Here is a 20,168-nt window from a genome sequence, read left to right as displayed (position 1 = left end):
TGAGCATCTCACATTGAGTAGTAACTCACCCCAATAATCCTATTCACTCCAATGCAACCACTAGGGTGAGTAACTGCTGACTGGTGTAATTAAGGAGTTCATAATAGCCCTCAAAAAATGTCCCATTACTAGGAACATACCTAAGAATTGTGTTTTGATCATTGGTTAGATAGTGACTGTGAGGAAAATACCAGACTGCCCTGTGTTATGACCATTGCTTGCTGAAGTCCCTTGGATTTCTACAGAGACTTTCACCATCTGGTCTTCCTTAACATTGCACTCACCTCGTCTCTTTCTCCATAGTTTTAGGAAAACATAATGCATCTGTGCAATCCCATCTATGCCACCATAGATCACGTAACATTTTCAATCTTACTCCATAGCAAGGCATCTTCAGAAATTGCCCTAGCAGAGGGAAATTACACACCAAGACTGTCTGACGCTGGTTGTTTGATTCTACAGTGACACCTGATCCTAAGAGATCATGGGACTTTCCTGGAGTGTCTAATATTGGTTCACTTTCCTGCCAGAATAGGGTTGAAATCTAATCAATCTTTTTCAACTTATAACTAACAAAGTGCAGTACAGTAATCTACCATCTGAACCATATGCCCTTATTTGGATCTTAGGAACTTAATCCAATGCTCAGTGAAATCAATGGAAGTCTTTCCATCAACTTAAGTGGGCATTGGACCAGTCCCTACCTCAAGCAGCTATATACCATCGTTGAGCAGAGGACACAAATCTGGGTTTTCACGTTGACGTAGGTTGTGTTGTTATTTTCTATTGACAAATTTTCAGTGGAGTCTATGCTATCTCATTGTTTTAGGTCCACAGATGGGCATCTCATACTGGTGACATGACTGATATGCTTCGGATAGTTACTAAGCATCAACAGGAAAAGTTTCTCTCTTAGAAATTTGCTTCCAGGATAACTGTTGTTGTTGCAGTTTAAGTTTAAATCTGGGGGTGGCCATGATTTTTGGTTTCTCTCTTGATGTCTGCAGTCTTTCTTTTCATCATGCAGAAAAGACTGCAAAGTTGACAACAAATAAAACACTAATCAATTCCAAAAGTTCCCTCTTTGCAGATTTATCCAATAAAATGCTTCATAATCTCCAGTTGGTGAAAATTCTGCCACTGGGAGCTTAGGTGCACTAACTCTAAACAAGCATTACCGTCAGTCCCTTGATGTCTGCACGGAAGCCTAATTAGTTACAATACAGATTCCATGATTTTATGCCATTCTTTAATTGAACCCTCAAAGATTATTACAAAAATTAAAAATCCCTTCCTTATACTAGGCAATTGTAATTTATATCCACCATTCACTGAAATCTGCTAGGCATTTTGCAGGTGAGGGAAGGCTGGTTTTAGCACCAACTGTAATTGATCCACGCCAGATTCTGCCACCCTGTCTCTGCTTGTACTTCACTCCATGTACAGTCACACTGCTTTCAATAGGACTATTTGTGGAATAAAGTTCTATTCAGCATGAGTATCAGGCATCATTGTGGTTGTGGAACTCAATACCAAGTTGGACTATGTAAGTGGGGCATATACAAAGAGGAAAAAAACAAAGTTTTCAAAAGGGTCCACTGGTTTCATGACACTTACTTGGCACTATATGGCCTAATTTTCAGGGCTGCTTAGCATGTATGGCTCCCAATGACTTCAGTTGGAATTGTCGGGCTAGGTACTGTCTGACTTGAGTTGGGCACATAAGATGGAGAACACTTCTAAAACTATGTGCCAGTTATTGAGACGGGTTTTGGAGAAAAAACTATTAACCCTCTTTAGAGACGGGATAGAAGTCACAGTGAATACATGACAGAAGTCAAAAAGAAAATAAATTTAATAAAATAAACTAGATTGGGCAGTCACAGAACCACATAAATAGTAGATGATCTGGTTAAAGTGCACTGCATTGAGCAAGTATATGCTTTAACTGAATCAAAATATCACTACTTTCCAGGAAAATATTGTCACTGCTATATTTTCTAAGACTTGCCACTAACTGCTACTAGTTTACACTATTCTGAATATGAGAGACTGGCTCTAGAAATTGCAAACTCCATGAAAAGCAGCACCCCTTCTGCTGCCTTTGTTATTCTCCAGTAAGCACGGAATTAGGGACAAACAACCAGACCCGATCTGCTACAATGGGAGATGTTCTAAATGCTACAGTGATGCTAGGGTAGGGGGGGGAAGTGTTGATGAGAACTGCAGCCCATCCCAGGAGACAGAAATAGGAACAGGACTGATGATAAGACAAATGAGATGAGATACTTGGTCATAAAACCAATACACACTGAATAATTTTGTCAGTTTTCAAGTTATTACTTAGCAGGCAAGGAAGTGACAGTCACTGTTTGCTTTTGTCTGTGAATTATGAATTATTTTGCACTTTTGCATTAGACTACATTTGGGTAAAACTGCCCTTAATATATCAGACAAAATGCATTTATGAGGAATCTTCTCCTCCCCCGCACCCTCTGACCCAGCTGTTCCTTTAATCACAAAATAGTGAGACACAGGATCCAATCAATGTTGGGGCCATACTAGGCAAGTGACAAATCATTATACTTCTGAAAATTATTAATCTTAGTGGCGCTGTGCTGGTGTGCTGTGATTTACTGAGAACGAAATAACCTCACAATGCTCAATTTAAAATTGGACATGGGTTCTGAATAATGACACGCATTTACTGACATGATAGGGCAATTGAATAATGTGGATTCATTTGTAACAACGGAAGAGAGAGCAGTACTACTGAAGATCAGATTGATGAGTACGATGCAAAAAAAAAATTTCCAGGGCAAAATGCATGAACATTTTTCTAGTTGGGAAAAGGAGCCTTAATAATCAAAGTGTTATGGGGAGATGGCTTTTTGAATTAGCCTTTCCCCCAGATGTGCCAGTACAGGGGAAAGTTTAGAAGAGCTCGCTTTTACTTAAGCGTTGAGGTAGGAACTCAGTGTAACAGTGCTGGGGCTCATAAGCTTGCTGCACAGGTACAATTCACTGGCCTACATGGCAGACATATTGCACACATTAAGGAATGATTCAGACGCCTGCACTTCCCCCAGGGTCATTACATGAAGAAGTAGCATGTGTTGCATATATGTTTCAGAAGTTACTGGGCTCAAAATGCAAGATTGTTATGCAGGACGTCAGACCAGATGATCACAATGATCACTGAAATCTATGAATCTCAGTGCAACCAGCCAGGCTATTGTAACTCTTGAATTTCCCTATCCACTGGATACCTCAGTGCCTGCTTCTTTTTTGTCTCTTCTGGTCAAGCACCATAGATTTAGCTCCCCTGACCTATGGCAGTTCAGAAATTGAGACCCTTTAAACTGAAAGTTTAAGAAGCCAGAACTAGTCTGTTATAAAGTGGCATAGAGCCACTGAAGTCAATGGAGCTACTCTAGTTTACATCAGCAGAGGATCTGGCCCTAACAGACTTTTGGACATACTGTGAAACCAATCTCTTTTTGCAGGCTTTATTTATTACTACTCATCTGGTAGTGGATTATGACCAACCATAGCTATATGGTAGAAACACCTTCTCAATTCTCATCTAATGCTAGTATATGTCTTTGATCTGAGTTTAACAAATTTAGAAGGGTCCCCAGAACATGAGATGGCTGTTGACTGCCAGATTACGGGGGGCGGGGAGAAGAGAAGAAATAACAAAGCTATAAACCCTCAGTTGCCACCCCTCACTCTGCAGTCCTGATTTCCCCACCCCCCAAACATTAGGCAAACCCTTTGCTGAGTCTAGTCTGCGTCTATGTATGTATTTATTTGTATTCAGATAAGTAAGTCAGTGAGATTTTTTTTTTTGTTCTTGGCTGACAAATGGCAAAGGTGCTCTCAGCCCAGAAAACAGTTTGTGTTTCAATTTGAGAGGGGAAAAATTAACTTTCCAATTTTCAAGCTATATGAACTTTTAAAGTATTTATACTTACTATTCAAATGATGTACTCAAAGGAGTCGTGCTCCAGGGGTTAAATCAGGGGTAGGCAACCTATGGCATGCGTGCCGAAGACGGCACACGAGCTGATTTTCAGTGGCACTCACACTGCCCGGGTCCTGGCCACCGGTCCAGGAGGCTCTGCATTTTAATTTAATTTTAAATGAAGCTTCTTAAACATTTTAAAAACCTTATTTACTTTACATACAACCATCATCCGAAGAAGTGGGTATTCACCCACGAAAGCTCATGCTGCAAAACGTCTGTTAGTCTATAAGGTGCCACAGGATTCTTTGCTGCTTTTACATACAACGATAGTTTAGTTATATATTATAGACTTATAGAAAGAGACCTTCTAAAAACATTAAAATGTATTAATGGCACGCAAAACCTTAAATTAGAGTGAATAAATGAAGACTCGGCACACCACTTCTGAAAGGCTGTCGACCCATGGGTTAAATGTATAGTAGGCATACTAATTCTAAATTAATTAAATAGGCATTTTAACCAATAGGCAATTCAAAAATCCTTTTAAAATATATCATGCTGTATCTGGCACACAAATCTGCTTGTATGTCGTTTTCCCGTCCCCTGGTATTTCGCTGTTTGATTGTAAGTCCTTCAGACCAGGGACTATGTTTCTATGTTTGTATGGTGCCCAGCACAATGGGGACCTGATTAAATATTTAATAAGAATAATTAAGGATAGGCAGGAAGTCAGTTTTCCCATCCCAGGAAAAATTTTGAAAATCTTAAAAACTTTCCATCCCAAATCAGGACAAAAAGCTGCAATATTTTGTTTTAGAAACAAATATGCTCTCTGGAAATATATTCATCCAGCTGTAGATGCTGACTGAAATTGACATAAATGTCAGTTTCAGAGCTGTATATCACTCAATAGCAGCAGTGAAACTGAACAGACTCTTGCTGTCAGCCTGGATCCATGCAAAGTTCATAGAAATCTAATCAATCCCACAAAACATTTTGACAACTCAGCTAATTCCAACAAAAAAAAAGTTGTCTGAATTTTTTCAACCAACTCTAACATGCAGATTATGCTTGATTTCTATGAACTCTAGGTCAGGTGCTAGGGGTCTCATCCCGCTCTCCTTGAAATAAATGACAAAACTCCCATTGATTTCAGTAGAAGCTGGTTCATACCCTAACTGCCTATTTAAAAGACTTATTAATTTATTAATAAAACAATCTGTTATTTCCCTAAATTTTCTCCTGCTTTGAAACCAAGTTTCAGCCCTGACTGAAATATACAAGTTGGCACCATAAAGAGGTTGCCAGATAGTTTAGTGGCAACACAATGCCTGTCCAGAAGTCCAAGCATGCTTACCATTCTTGTTGAAAGTCTTCATAGTGAGGCCATATAGCGTATAGGCACAAATACTGAATGGTATCTGACCTCTCCAGGTCAAGAATTAGGCTCACTGTGGGGGTTAGATTGTGAAAGTTTGAACTGCTGTTTCAGATTCCCTACCCATCTCTTCTGTCATACTGGCCTCCATCACATTTCTGTGTATCACAAGCACGCTCAGATATCTGTGCTTTGGTCATGAGTGAAATGAGTGTCACTGCCAAATATGTTTCCAGGGGACATCTGTCCATATCTCATAGCCACTTTATTGTTTGGTGCAATTTCATTTTTGTCAGTTTAAGCACGGCTGTGACTAGGAATAGCAGGGGTAGTTTTCTGCTGTGATTAACAAGCAAGGGCAGAATTCTGACTGCATGATTTTAGCTAGCACTGTTAATCCCTCATTTTCAAGAGCACTAAAAAACATAACCATACAACAGATCAACTTACATATTCTAAGTAATTCTTACATAATTACATACTCATTTCACTCCATTCCAGAATGGAGACAAAAACAGAAAATCATTCAAATGTATCAAGAATATGTACTGAAAACTTAATTAGAGGAAGAGGCAGCATATGTAAGCTATGATCTTCATGCACTTTGTTCAGAAGCATAAAGCAGTTTTACATTATACCTGCATTTTGTAGAAATCTCTTCCAGTTAAAAGTTGCACTGGGTGTGGTCATAATTCCTAAATTCAAGGGAAGAAAAGGACAACATATTTTACTAGACCTAGGGTGGCAGAACTGTAGCTCTTAAAGTCTTGTACTGAGTGAATAATGTCTTTGTCAAATACTCTAAATCCCACTTGAAATTGCTCCCATTTCAAGATTTCCTTTCCCATGTACATTTCCTTGCCTAGAATTTCTGTAGTATTCAGTTTGATTTTTCCAATTTAGGTTCCAATATTTATACCTTGGGCCAAATGCACTCAGAGGGTGCAACTCCATGGAAATCCACAGAGTCATGCCTACTTGAACCAATGTTGGTTTGGCCTCTTAATACTATGTTGTTGTCTGGATGTCTCATAGGTAGATTTTACTTGATGGGAAAATCATCTGGATTGGTTCTGAAACATACACCAAAGTATCATGGAATAAAAAAACATCATGCCTAAATCCTTCGATGTCACTGCTAAATTATATGTATATTTAATCTCTTAATAAATCTTAAACCCTAACCCCATAATATACTTTTTTTTTTTTTTAAAAAATCTCTTTAGAAGGCCAAAGTTAAACATCTAAAATTTTATTTTCACATTCTGCAGTTGGTTAGTTTAGTAACATTAGCAGCAGCTGAAGCAGCCACATTTCAAATGCTAAGCTAGGTCTTAATTTTGACTAAATATTACTTAGATGGCACCATAGATGTATATGGCGCTTTACAAACAGAATGCATCACATTCCCTGCACTAATTGTCCAACCAAGATTTTCAAAAGCAAATACTGATTTTGGGTGCCTCTGGTTTTGGGACTCCAACTTGAGGCATGTCAAAGGGGTCTGATTTTTAGAGAATGGGTGCTCGGCACTTTTTGAATATTAGGAGTGAAAAGTTTACGCAAAGCTCATTGAAGTCTATGGAAGACTCTCACTGACTTCACCATGCTTTGGGTCAGGCCCATAAATATGTCATGTTGGGCAGCTGAAAGTTGAGTCACCCAAACTCAAGAGTTCACCTGAAAATCTGGGTGAAATCTTGGCCCAATGAAGTCAACTGCAAAACTCTGACTCCAGTGGAGCCAGACCATCATCCTATGCCTATTTCAGCAAGACTTCTGTATCACTTGAAAAATCCACCTAAGTAGGCATCACAAGGGTAGCAAGCTTCAAAACAAGCAGATACCTTGAATATTTCAAAACTTACCTTGAGTCTGGATGTATATTTTGCTTCTAGCATCTGGCTTTAAAGAGAGGAGAGCAAAAGAGTAAATGTCATTGCTCATTCCCCCCAAAAAACTGTTCAGATTCAAAATAATCTAATGCAGTAATATGCTCAACTACATAGTTGCCCTTTGAGTATTGAGAAGCAAAAGAGACTAGCTGTATTTCTAAAGGGTTTTTGACCATTAGAAAGGAACACTTCTGCAAGGTCAAATGCACACGAAGATCAGTGATTAAAATTAGGTTTAATCAGTCTTTATAGTATCAACCAACCAATTTTGCAATTTGATACAATTATCATATTAATATAAAACCTACTTTTTCGCTTATGCCAATGACACTTCTAGCATCCATTAGTCTGCTCATTGCATGGAGAGAGAGAGAACTAATTCTCGGCAGAAGGAAGGCTGTAGTTTCCAAAAACACTGGGACTAGCAGAAAAACCATAATTGGTTTAAAAGCCACAGAATCAGTTTCATCAAAGTGCGTTTATCTAAAAAGGGCCTTTCAAACATACCAAGCAAGAAACAAAACCCCACTTATCTCTCACAGCATCTTTTGTCAAAGACTGCTGCTGAATATATATGGACTTATCTACGTGTGAAAATTGACCAGCATAGCTATTCTGGAATAACTATTCTGCTATAGCTTCTGGAATAACTCCCCTCTGTGGACACTACTCCGCTTCCACAGGTATTCTGGAATAGCTATACAGTGCAGATATAGCTGTTTCCGCCATGTAGACAAAGCCTATGTGTTTAAACAAGGGCTTGCTCCTTCACAGCCTACCTTCTCTCCATAATTGATTTTATAGCAAATCAGGCTGTATAATATGCATTTTGCCATGAAAACAGCCAAGTAGGCCTTTGGTCAAGAAGTACCCTCAGGTCCTCTCTACAACAAAAAGGCATTGCAAACAACCAAAGGAGCAACGTCTGTACAAAACTTTGTGTTCACACAAAACCACCTTACTTACAAGCACTCACTGTAACACCTGTGAAGAGGCATTAAATTCCCATCTGGCTGAACTGGTGTAGTCAGTCTATGAATTCTCCCAAGATATCCCTGAAAGCTTCAGGGTTTGAAACTGCACAACAATTATGTTTTCTATCATGGGGCAAATATAACCCCCTCCTTTGCTGCAGGTCCTACTACCCACATAGGGGGAGGCACTGGCCTCGATTTGGAGGCAAGGGTGCACTCCTGTGAAGTACAGATCACTGGTTTGTGGTGTCTCCCTCTACAGCATGGGGCCTGAGGACCAGCTGCCATCCAGACAATCCTATCCGCCATCTTTTGGAGGATACTGGCCCCAGAGCCGTAGTACGCTGTACTGTAGTACTGGCTAGTGCTTGCCTAAATAGCTCAGACTGAGCATTGTGGTACGGAGTTGCCCACTGGGGCAGAGAGTCCCTATATTATCCAGAGTTTGGCATCCCCAGATATAAGCAATTTAGGATATTCACCTGTATCAGCAGATTGTGAACCTGCACATCACCCACAATTAAGGCTGTCCTTGGGCCGCAGCCTGTGAAATCACAAGTGCCAGTTTTTTCTCTTAATTAATTAGCCTCTTAGAGTTGGTAGGACAGCTCCCACCTTTTCATGTTCTCTGTATATGTATATCTCTCTCCTTACTATATGTTCCATTCTGTGCATCCGATGAAGTGGGCTGTAGCCTACGAAAGCTTATGCTCAAATAAATTTGTTAGTCTCTAAGGTGCCACAAGTACTCCTGTTCTTTTTAAGTGCCAGATAGTGACTTTCTGGCAGGAAGAGGAGACGCGCTGTTTTTAGAAGAAAGCCCCAATTCAAAAACAAATGTGAAACAACTGCACATATTGTTTTTCAGCTTTGTCCTATGTGACTGGCCCTCTCGATAGCTCAGTCACCACGTTCAGTTTCAAGTACTGAAAATTAACATCAACGGAAACAAGAGAGAAAGTAATTCAGGGGGAAGTGGTATGTCATCAGCCTGAAATAGCCCAGTCAAGGGGATAGGAAGTTCACTGGAAGTCATTGAACTGGCTACTTCACAAACACTGCTCAGATGAACACCAGTGCTGTAATTAAAGGGGGGCCGGGGCTGACAAGAATTATGCTGTTTAGATTAGGTCTTTCCATAGTCATGGGCTGCACCCTACAGATCCTGTATGAATACTCTTATTCCATGAGCTCTAAAAAAAAAAACCCTAAAACTTCTTTAAGAGGTATGCAACAACATACACACCTCTCAGATATACTGTAACAAATAACCTCTCATATTTCTATAGCACCTGTCTGTCCAAAAGAGCTCCAACACTTCATTAACTATACATGGAGAGCAACGGTGGGGAGGAGGATGGCAACCAATTGTTCTGCAATTTGATGTGTGGACAAACTAGGGAAGTTGGAAATCTGGGCTAGGAGACTGAAGCAAACCCCTACAAAGGCCAGGAGATCATTAGGTTGGGATTTTTAGAAGTGTTCAGCAGCATCTAACTCTGCTCCCCTTGAAATCAATGGCAAAACTCACTCTAACTGCAATGGGAGCAGTGAGGCCAATACTGAGCTTCTGAAAATCTCACCCTTAATGTCCACACAGAGCAAATAACTTCATTACACACACATGCAAAGGACCAAATCCTCAGATGGCATAAACTGGAGTAGCTGCATTGAATCTGATTTACACTAACTGATGATCTAATCCAAATATTTCAAGGACCTCACTGAAACCATAAAAAAAGCAAAGGAATGCCAAGTTCAAAATCAGAGCTAACTGTTCTTACTAAAATAAAAACCGCAAGCGTTGCCAAGAGCCCCACGTGTATTTATATATTTTATAATGCTCTGCGTACAGATTGGACTTTCTTGGCTCAGTATTTGTTCTTTCACTTGCCTGGAAATACCATAACTGCTTAGGATCTAGTATGTCACTTGCTTAAGAGCTAAGTTACAAACCCAGTGAGTGTACAAAAATTCAAAGCTAAGCATGAGTCTGAAAACTTTCAGTTACGCACTAAAGTGGAAAAAAGTAATAAAGAACATATTGTAACCTAGAATATTCTTTACAAGAGCACCTGTGGAGAGCACACTGCCTCAAACTATAGGTCTCTGCTGTCACCAGGCCAGGCATTCTTGTTGAAACAAAGATTAATGCATGACGATAGGTGAACTATACACTGAGCTGAGATTATGAAAGGTTGGTTGTTTTTTTAGGACCACAAACCCCTTTATCTGCAGCCTCATTTGTCAATGACACTGAAGAAACATAAAACAGGGATGCTCCAGTCAGTTCCAATGGGAACGTTAAACAGTGTCCAATGATAATACATGTTTAAATTGTATCATCTAACTTAAATTCTTATTAAAAATGTACAAAATGACACCCTCTCATTTCAAATTAACTAGATTTTATATTACAAATCTGGTAAGGGATGATCTATGTATGTATATCTTAGTGACTCTTTGGGGAGGTGAAAATTCACCATTGGCCTGTTCCTATGAGGATCTGGTTACTCTCAGAGATTTTTAAGGTCAGAAGGGACCATTAATATGATGTAGGCTGTGAAATTCATCAAGTAATATCTGCATCTAGCTTGTATCTTGTGTTTTAGAAAGACATCCCATGTTGATTTAAAGATGTCAGCATTCAGGTCCATTGTCTCCAATGGGAGCTTTTGGTGCTCAGATCTTTGTAGAATATACTTGAAAATTGCAGATTTGACCCCTCTTTTATTTAGCACAAACATAGGATTCAATTTCACTGTACTGCATGATATTTATTGTACAAACATGATTGTATTGATACAGCTTTTTTAACCATTTCTTGATTCGGATACTATTGAAAGACTGTGTCTCAGAACTATCAGATATAAACTCAGAGCCTTATCTTGCTGTTACTTATGGGATGTGAATTTCACATTTCCATGTACAGTGTAGAAGGCAAATCACATGGCTCTGTCCCATACAAAAATTATATTTAATACACACACACACACACACCCCATCATGCTACTGAGAGTTTGGCAGCTTTGCACGGGAGGACGTGTGTTACAGAATTAGGCTAAATTCTAATTCCACATTTTACATTGGCTTAATTGCATCCTCAATAGGTACACGTTTCAAAAATCATCACTAACATGAGCCTGTCCTCTGGCTGCCTTCAGTCTAATTTATACCTCCCTGGTGCAAATTATGCAGCAATGTGCACAAGAAAATGGTAGACAGGGCCTGATCAGGAATCGTATTCACTCAAATTCGCACACTATATGGCCTGGCTCTTAAGTCTTGCTTCAGAATGTGCCTCAACCCATGAGGACTTGCAGAATGGCACTCCTGCTGCTTTGGAAGGAGCTAGAATAGGGGCAGGCAGTTTCAACGCCACAGCTCTTGTCCTTGATCCCAATTCCGCAAAGCATTTAAGCACATGATTAAATCCATTGAAGTCAATGGGACTCACATATTTAAAGTTAAGGAACTAGTTAAGTGCTTCGCTGTGTAGGGCCTTTGACATCGTTTTTCTAGTAGATGTGTATATTTTTACTCTTGAGAGAACTTTGCCTATAAGGAGTGAACATAGGGGAAAATGGGGTGCATGTGAAATTGGCCACAGATAACATTTCTTTTGTTGTACTCTCCTTTTAAAAAAATTGGGGAGGGGAACAGTTGAGTGGTGATAAAACTGCCATTGGAAAGCATTTTTTTCTACTGAGATTACACTGTTGGAATAACAGACTGATCATAACCACAGGGCTTTTTACAATATTTCACGTACTTAGATTATGTATTATTAAAACGTAGTATTGTGTACTTCCTAATTAAAGATACTTGATCCAATACAATGAAAGGAGTTTGTGGAAGGATATGACCCTCTGAGTACCATACAATTTCTAGTACTTGCTAGGAATTTAAATTCTTAATTTACTGACTCACTAAGAAAGTGCACATTGGAGGAGTGATGCAGCTCACGTTAGTATGAAATAATGGGTAAGGAATCCTAATATTCTGAGGAGAATAGCACAGAAAAGTGCATTTGTATTTCTCAGTGTTTGTAGTTGAAATGTCCATGTCCTGCTCTTTTTCTTAGAGGATCGGGTGTTTTATTTGACATAACAGTACTTAAGAGCCAGTCACTAGCCTAGGACTCGGGAGACCCTTCTCTGCCACAGATGTCCTGTATGCTCTTGGGCAAGTCACTTAGCTTCTCTGTGCCTCAGTTCCCCATCTGTAAAATGGAAATTATAGCACAGCCATGCCTCACAAGAGTGAGGGAAGGATAAATACACTGAAAGATTGTAAGGCAATCCATTACTGTGGTGATCAGAGCCATATATACCTAAGACAGATTTACAGAAGCAATTAGATGGGTAACTGCTAATATATTAATTACTAATAGCCAACATTATCTGTGCCAAGATAAAAATGACTTGCCTAAGGTTACCGAAGGAGTCAATGTCAGAACCAGGGTTAGGAATTCCAGAGTCCAAGTTTACTCCTTTCCCCAATCTTTTGTCCAGCTGTTTGTTTTGTCTTTTTCAAGTGTAAGCTCTTTGGGGAAGGGACCATGTCTTTATAGGCTAGTATAGTGCCTGGCACATTGTGGTCACTACTGACAACAAATAATATAAAATTACTAGACCACACATATCTTTGGGTGTCCTTTTAAAGAACACGACAAAATCAGATTAAAATCAATTAATGGTGAACAAACTGTAGATAGTATTAGTGTGCAATATTAAACTGTTTGGACATGCGGGCTGTACCTCCAAACAGTTTTCTGTTGGTGGAAGGAAGGGTGGTGAAGCAAATGCCTAAGGAAAATGATTGCATGATTATGGAAATTAAAATGGAAGAGATGGTACATGCAGTTAGTTCCTATTGCTGTTGGTGATTATTAGATCAGAAATAAGGGAACACGTGGAGAGGAGGAGAAGGAATGAATTGTAAAGAGACAAATACCCTCTTAAGAAATGCCTGGAGTCAGTCATGTTGCAGCTCATTCAGTCAGGCTAGTATATGCAAACGGTGCAAATTTTCTGAGTTCATTTCGCCGTGTGAACAGTCCAGGTGGCAGCCAAGGGAGCTCTTGCTATCTGTAGATCAGTTTCCAAAGGAACTGCTGTTTCAATTAATGAATGGACCAAGTTCTGGTATACTGTGAGGGTGACTCCCAAACAAGCTTGCAATAATGTAAAGCAGTGGTTTCAAGCACCTGTATTTGGATCAAAATCACTCCCCGAGCAGAAGTATTGTATTGTCTGGAGCAACTGGAGAGCAGACCTGCTACACCAACCTCTTAAGCTATGCAGTATGTACTCCCCTTTGAACGTGGCGAGCTCTGCCGCCTGGTGTGGAGGATGGGTTGGGCCAGGGCCTCCACAGCTCTCTTTGGGTTTGTTAGAGCTGCTAATGACACTAGCCAGGTGCAGTCTTTGTACTCAAATGAGGGCAAAGACTACAGCTGTGCCCAGTTCCTTGTGCCTTCCCCATTCTCAAGCATCTGTGAAGGGTCCAGGTTCAGGCCTAGTCTACATTTGGCATTGGCCCCAAATACAGCCATTCGGTGGCCAGCCACAAGTGTAGCTGCTCTAGTGCAAACACCTGTTATAGACAAGGTAAAGAACGCTAAACTGCTGCAGCTTACCCAGCTTCAAGCAGAGGTTAGCCCCACCATTACAAATAACAGCGTTGCCTGGAAGGGAGTTGCAGTACTGCAGGTACAATGCTGGTTGTAATTGGGGGAACAAATACAGGCCCTTAAACTGGTATATTATGGGCCAGAGCCTCAGATGGTGTAATCTGACCTAACTCATTCAAATCAATGGAGGTTTATTGATTTACAGCAGATGAGGATCTGGCCTGAAGTTTGTGAAGCACTTCAAGGCCTTCAAAAGGAAGATGTTATCGAAGTGCAAAGTATTATTTTATTAGTACAGTGGATACTGTTGCATGATCTAAACTACTTCCACTCAAAACAAATAAAAAGGTTATTTCCTTTTAATATCTTCCAGCACATGCAGTGCAATTATAAAACAAAACACACAAATGACAAAGAGGAAAAAATATGACCAAACTAAATGCTTTCAATTCTGGATTATTGGTGTTTGGGTGACTGCTCTACTGCTTTTCTATTTGAGGATAATTAGTGGGATTAGCTAAATTATATACTGGGCCAAATTTGTTCACTAAGAAGGATTATTTAAACAAAGCAAAATCTGACGACAATGTAATTACACTAAACCCATGCCTTTACAAAGAATGCTCAGACAGAAATCGGCGAAGAGAATCACATTTCTTGCACAACTGATTTTGTCCAACCTCACTGTCTGATTTATTTGCAAGGCCTGTTTCTTAAACTTCTTTAATTTTAGTCTCTCTCTGAAATTTGTGAGGGACTCTCTGTAAAATTTCAATGTAAGTTTACATTTTTCTCTTGTCTTTTACTTTCCCCATTCGTTTGGTCTATTCAATATATTTTTAATAGTATAATTTTAGGAAAGTGGCCACATTCACCCATGGTAGGACTACACCTGACTTCAGTTCAATTACCCCCCAAATGAATTTGGAACAAGACATTTAAGATCACAGCCTCACTCTCTCACTTTAATTCCTTTTTGTTTTAGAGACTGTGGTGGCTTTAAATTTTTGGAATAAATTCTGGACTATGCAAAGCTTAAGTAATCAATTGGACACATCCACCTCACTAAAAAAAATTGGATGAGGCTACTGAACTCATTTCATATGTTACTTAAATAATAATTGAATATCAATCTCTAGAAGTAAATTACTTAACACCAGATCTTGGAAGAAAACTAACCCTAGCAATTAAGGGCCTGATCCTCTAGCCAATGAAGTCAATGGCAGAGCTATCATTGACTTGAGTGGTGAAGCATGAGGGCTTAGATGAATGTTACCACATTTAGGTCCCAGTCCTTCAAAGAGTTCCACACAGGTGGATTCCTATGTCCATGTGGAACTTCACTACAGTCAACAGGGCTACATATGGGAAAAGATGTTTGCCTATAAGATCAGGACCGTATGTATTAGGTGTATGGACTTTCATAAATACAATATACATTCTCCAGAAACACACAGTACAAGTACCAGAGAAAAAGCACAAAAGTTTTGTCCCCCAAAAATCTTTTGCTGACATCCATAACGGTTCAAAATTTATCTTTGAGCGTTACACAATTTTATTAGAAAACATTCCTTTTTAACAATCTTCTCCCGTTATAGTAAAGATTCAATGTAAAGCTTACTGTAGAATTGAATTCAATGTGGAAATACATACTTCATGCAAATAAAAATAATGCTGCCTCTAACAGGACTGAGAGTGTTTGGAAGAACTGGGCAACTATCAGTTAAATAATATATTCAGCAGAAAATATATTATTCAATGAATTTTATTTTGTTGTTATTCATCCAGAACTATTGCTGATCAGATAATATCCTTCAAATAATGTATTTTTATCTAATATGTTATATTACAACTAAATTTATCCAGTATTTGGCCAGCTGCAGCATTTAGCATAGAAAAGTTTTTCATTTTGTTTTCAGAAACTAACACAATTTTTGAAAAGGCATTACATATTTTGGTGCTGTATACCTTTCGCAATCTGGTAAATACGGGATCTCATATTGCTGGGGTTGGCCAAACATTCATTTTAGCTTTGCAATTCACCTTAAGGAGTTTGCTTTATTTTCTGTGTTGAAAGAGCAAGTATTTACAAATTAATTTAAAAAATTGCTCACTGTAAATAGAGCTGTTTAGTAAAATTGTGGCAACATCCAGGGGCTTAGTAAATGATGTAAAAGGAAAGAACATAAACATACTATCAGGAGATACTCAAAAGGCAAAGGCTAGTTTTAATTGCTACGGAGCAGTACTTTAAAAACAACTATAAACTCTTCTCAAATACTAAAGGCTTTCAAATGTCAGACCTATTTGACCCGGCAAAGTGCATAAATATAAAATGTTTTCTCCTCCAGAAAAAAATCAGAAATACACAATATGAAGATTATTAAAATTCTCCCGCATTATTTAGAATTACATTTTATGATAATGCCTAGTTGATAATGCTATAATAATCATATAAACATACCCACTCTGCTGCTGCCAGTTCCTTCATTTTCTCTGTGAAAGCCACTGCAAACCTAGTTAAATGGACAAAAATGGGTAGGATCATCCGCTTAAAGTCTTTAAATATAATAATAAAGGGGCACTTCAGAACAAAAGTATATAAGAACAAAGACTGGAAGCTGATAAAAATGATTACAGTAAGATGGAAATGCAGGAAGCAGGAATTCTATTTGTTTTGCCAAGTAGAGCTAAAGTGAGGATTTATTGCATTCAATGAAAGCCCAGACACTGGGGATGCCCACTGCTATTTATCCAGATTGACATTGTTGCCTCCAGGCTGCTCTTCCCACTTCTACTCCCAAGGTATGGTACACCTCTTTCTAACGAGAGATGGAATCTGAAGTCCAATACAGTTAGGGCATGTCTACGCATACCGTGCTGCAGCGGCCCAGCTGTACCAATTCACACCCCTGAGCAACATGAGTTATGTCGACATAGGTAGTGGTATAGACACAGCCCGACATATTGCTGGCAGATCAGCCCAGCAATGTGCACCTCTTTACCAGTGAGTACTTATATAACACCCCACCTTCCCTTCTCCCCCGTCTCCTTTTTGTTTCTAAGCTCCTGTATCAATGCTGTTTACTTAAATCAGCGTTGATGAGAGAGGAACATCTGTGCATCAAAAAGTTCACATTATAGAATATTTCCTTAATGGAAGAGGAATAAATAAAATTAATGAACAGGAGGAATAAATACATTAAATAAAGTAGAAAGATGGTCCACCGTTTAGGGTGCTAGCCTAGGACCCAGGAACCCCAGGTTCAATTCCTTCCTCTGCCACAGACTTCTTGTTTGGCCTTGGGCAAGTGACTGAGGGCTTAGCTACATGGTGCAACAATGTGCACAAAGGGGGTGTGAATTCTGAAGTGCACTGTGTTGCGCACTAACTGGCTCGTGTAAACCCTGCTGGTGCATGTCAAAAGTTCCCTAGTGCATGTTAACATACTATGTTAACACACAGTAAAGAACTTGTAACGTGCATCAACAGGATCTGCATGGGCCAGTTAATATATGCCTCCCCAATACTCCTGTGAGGAAGGTAAGTAGTATTACCCCTGTTTCACAAGACTGCTTAAAGCCAGAATTTACAAAAGCGGTCTCTAATTTTGGGTGCCCAAATTCAGACTCACCCGGCCTGATTTTCAAAGGTCATGAGTATATCAAGCGCCAATTAAAGTCAACATCAGCAACATGTTTAATACCTAAAGTTGTATGTGCCATACAGTTATCTTTTTAAACCTCAATTCAGGAAAATATCCCTATTCAGAACAGCTCTTAAACACATGCTTTAATTTAACTTTCAATCCCAAGGGGATTTACGCATGTGTTGGAGTTGCTGTCTTTAACTGAGTCCTTAGCAATAATGCTTTAGTGACTGATCCACTGGGGTCCTTAGTAACAATGTCTTAGTGCCCACTGGGACTTGAGCACCTGCACAGTGCTACCCTGAACAGAGCGGCTTTCTGAAATCAGCATGTAAGGCCTCAGTTCTTTTTTTCCCTTTCCCTATATTGGGGATAAAAGTATAGGCATTGGGGAGATGGCTTACCACATTAAATCTGTGATTCTGGGTTTGTCTTCCATAAAAGTAGTATAACAATTCTATCTTACTCTCTGTGGTTCTTATACTGCACCCCCATGGTATGTGGGTACCAATGGGTGAGGCACTATGGAAAGTCACAGCCACAAAAATGCTCTTTCACTAGAAGCTGTTAATGTTGTAATTTGTTGGTGTGAAGTCACAATCATTCATTAGAAGTCATAGTACTGAATTATTATACTTATTTTCACAGTCACAAGCCTGTTTCCATGCAGTTGCTCGGCAGTATCTGCTCTACACCATTACAATGCATTCCACATATACAATTTGACAGTTTAAAGGTTATTAAAGCCTTTGCAAATGCTTGTTTTCTCAAGTTGCATATGCTCCCTTTCAAGTTTTTACAATTATACTTTCAATACATCACATTAACAAGCAGAAAAACTCTTGCTCCCAAGTCCACAAAGTACTGTCAAATTGAAAATATACCCTGGAGGAGTACAACCACCATTTAGAGGAATTTGATTAAAAATGAAACACTCATTATAAAGCTAGACACAGTTCAATACTTTGTTTTATGGAATTTGGTGGTATATTGTGCTGGACAAGTAATCTACGATTCATGGAACTTTTCTGCTTAGAACCCTGAAATCAATAATAATAAATCAATTTTTATTTTAATAACTATGCAATGAATAATACTGCCAGGATGATCTGTTCACCGTAGCTTCTAGAAAACTGAATTACCTTTCCTATACCGGAGAAAACAGTATGAACTCTACAAAGCATGTGGTAATACATTTTGAAACATCAGAACAAATCCAGCCTAATAAAATACCTTTAAAGTTCCTAAGCTAATTATCACAAAACTGCATTGACTACACATAGAAGCTATTTGACATATGCAAAAGCTATGTTTTTGCAAGATTTCATATACTCTAAGTACAGAAACACAGGTCTCAATGGAGAGACTTCAAATTAAAAAGAATAGGGGTCCAGTTTTTATAAAAATGTTCAGTTTGCTTCTGTCTAATGTTCACACTTAATATTTTTGTATCAATTGCCACACTATCTCTTTTCTCCTCCTCTTCCAGAGTTATTTACCACGGGTGTTTCTGAAATGAAAACTACTAAACTTCTAAGGCCTCGATTCAGGTCAACACTTAAGCATCTTCTTAAATATAAGTCCAACTAGGACTTGAGCGAGGAGTGGGCAAACTTTTTGGCCCAAGGGCCACATCGGCGTTGCACAACTGTATGGAGGGCCAGGAAGGGAAGCCTGTGCCTCCTCAAACAGCCTGGCCCCCACCCCCTATCCGCCCCCTCAGAACACCCAACCCATCCAAAACCCCTGCTTCTCGTCCCTTGACCACCCCCTCCCGGGACCCCCCACCCCTAACTGCCCCCCGGGATCCCACCCCCTTATCTAACCCCCCCACCCACTCTCAGTCCCCTGACTGCCCTCCCGACCCCTATCCACATCCGCACCCCCGACAGGCCCCCCGGGACTCCCACTCCCAACCCTCCCTGTTCCCCATCCCCTGACTGCGCCCCCAGAACCTCCGCCCCATCCAACCACCTCCCTCCTTCCTGACTGCCCCTCAGGACTCCCTGCTTCCTTACCCAATCCCCCCGCTCCCCGCCCCCTTACCAGCAGCAGGAGCTCGCAGCCGAGACACCCAGCCAGAGCCAGCTGCGCTCTCCACACTGCCCAGCAGGAGCGGCAGGCCAGAGCGCGGCCTGCGCAGCGGCATGGCTACGGGGGAGGCGGAACATCAGGGGAGGGGCCGGGGACTAGGCTCTCCAGCCGGGAGCTCAGGGGCCGGGCAGGACGGTCCCGCGGACCATAGTTTGCCCACATCTGACTTAAGCACATGCTTAAATGCTCTCCTGAATCAGAGTGTTAGTGATAAATGAGGCGTTAGTGATTGTTCACTGGGACACTGACTCGTGCCCATGCAGAAAAGCTGATGTGAATAGAGATACTTTCCTGAACTGGAGTGTAAGGCCTCAGTTCATTCAGGTATTTAAGCATGTGTCTAACTTTACGCATGTAAGTAGCCCCTTAGCTTCAATGCGGCTACTCAGGTGCTTAAATTTCAGCATGTGCTTAAGTACCTTGCAGCTTCAGGGTTTAGAGTCCTAGTCTTCAGTGAGCTCCACCCCTGCATTCATGCAGAGCTCATTGTAGAATCAAGGGCTACAAAGCCTATTCTGCCACCATTACTTAATGTGACCATTACTTATGTTGATTAGTACCATATTCTATGA

General features: G+C 40.1%; 1 protein-coding gene across 1 annotated transcript in view; it reads right to left on the bottom strand.

Annotated features, from left to right (window-relative positions):
• Positions 1-20,168, bottom strand: part of GLT1D1 (glycosyltransferase 1 domain containing 1) — a 93,384-nt gene that overhangs the window by 58,600 nt on the left and 14,616 nt on the right. Inside the window, exons 4-6 of the mRNA XM_044990215.1 lie at positions 16,317-16,368; positions 7,217-7,253; positions 5,987-6,043 (exon numbers count right to left, since the gene is read on the bottom strand). Coding sequence (XP_044846150.1) covers positions 5,987-6,043; positions 7,217-7,253; positions 16,317-16,368 — 146 coding nt within the window. The remainder of the gene's footprint in view (positions 1-5,986; positions 6,044-7,216; positions 7,254-16,316; positions 16,369-20,168) is intronic.

This window comes from Mauremys mutica, chromosome 16, assembly GCF_020497125.1.
Source record: "Mauremys mutica isolate MM-2020 ecotype Southern chromosome 16, ASM2049712v1, whole genome shotgun sequence".
Classification (NCBI taxonomy): Eukaryota; Metazoa; Chordata; order Testudines; family Geoemydidae; genus Mauremys; species Mauremys mutica.
The sequence above is the reverse complement of the archived record's forward strand: the minus strand, read 5'-3'. Positions and strand labels throughout refer to the sequence as shown.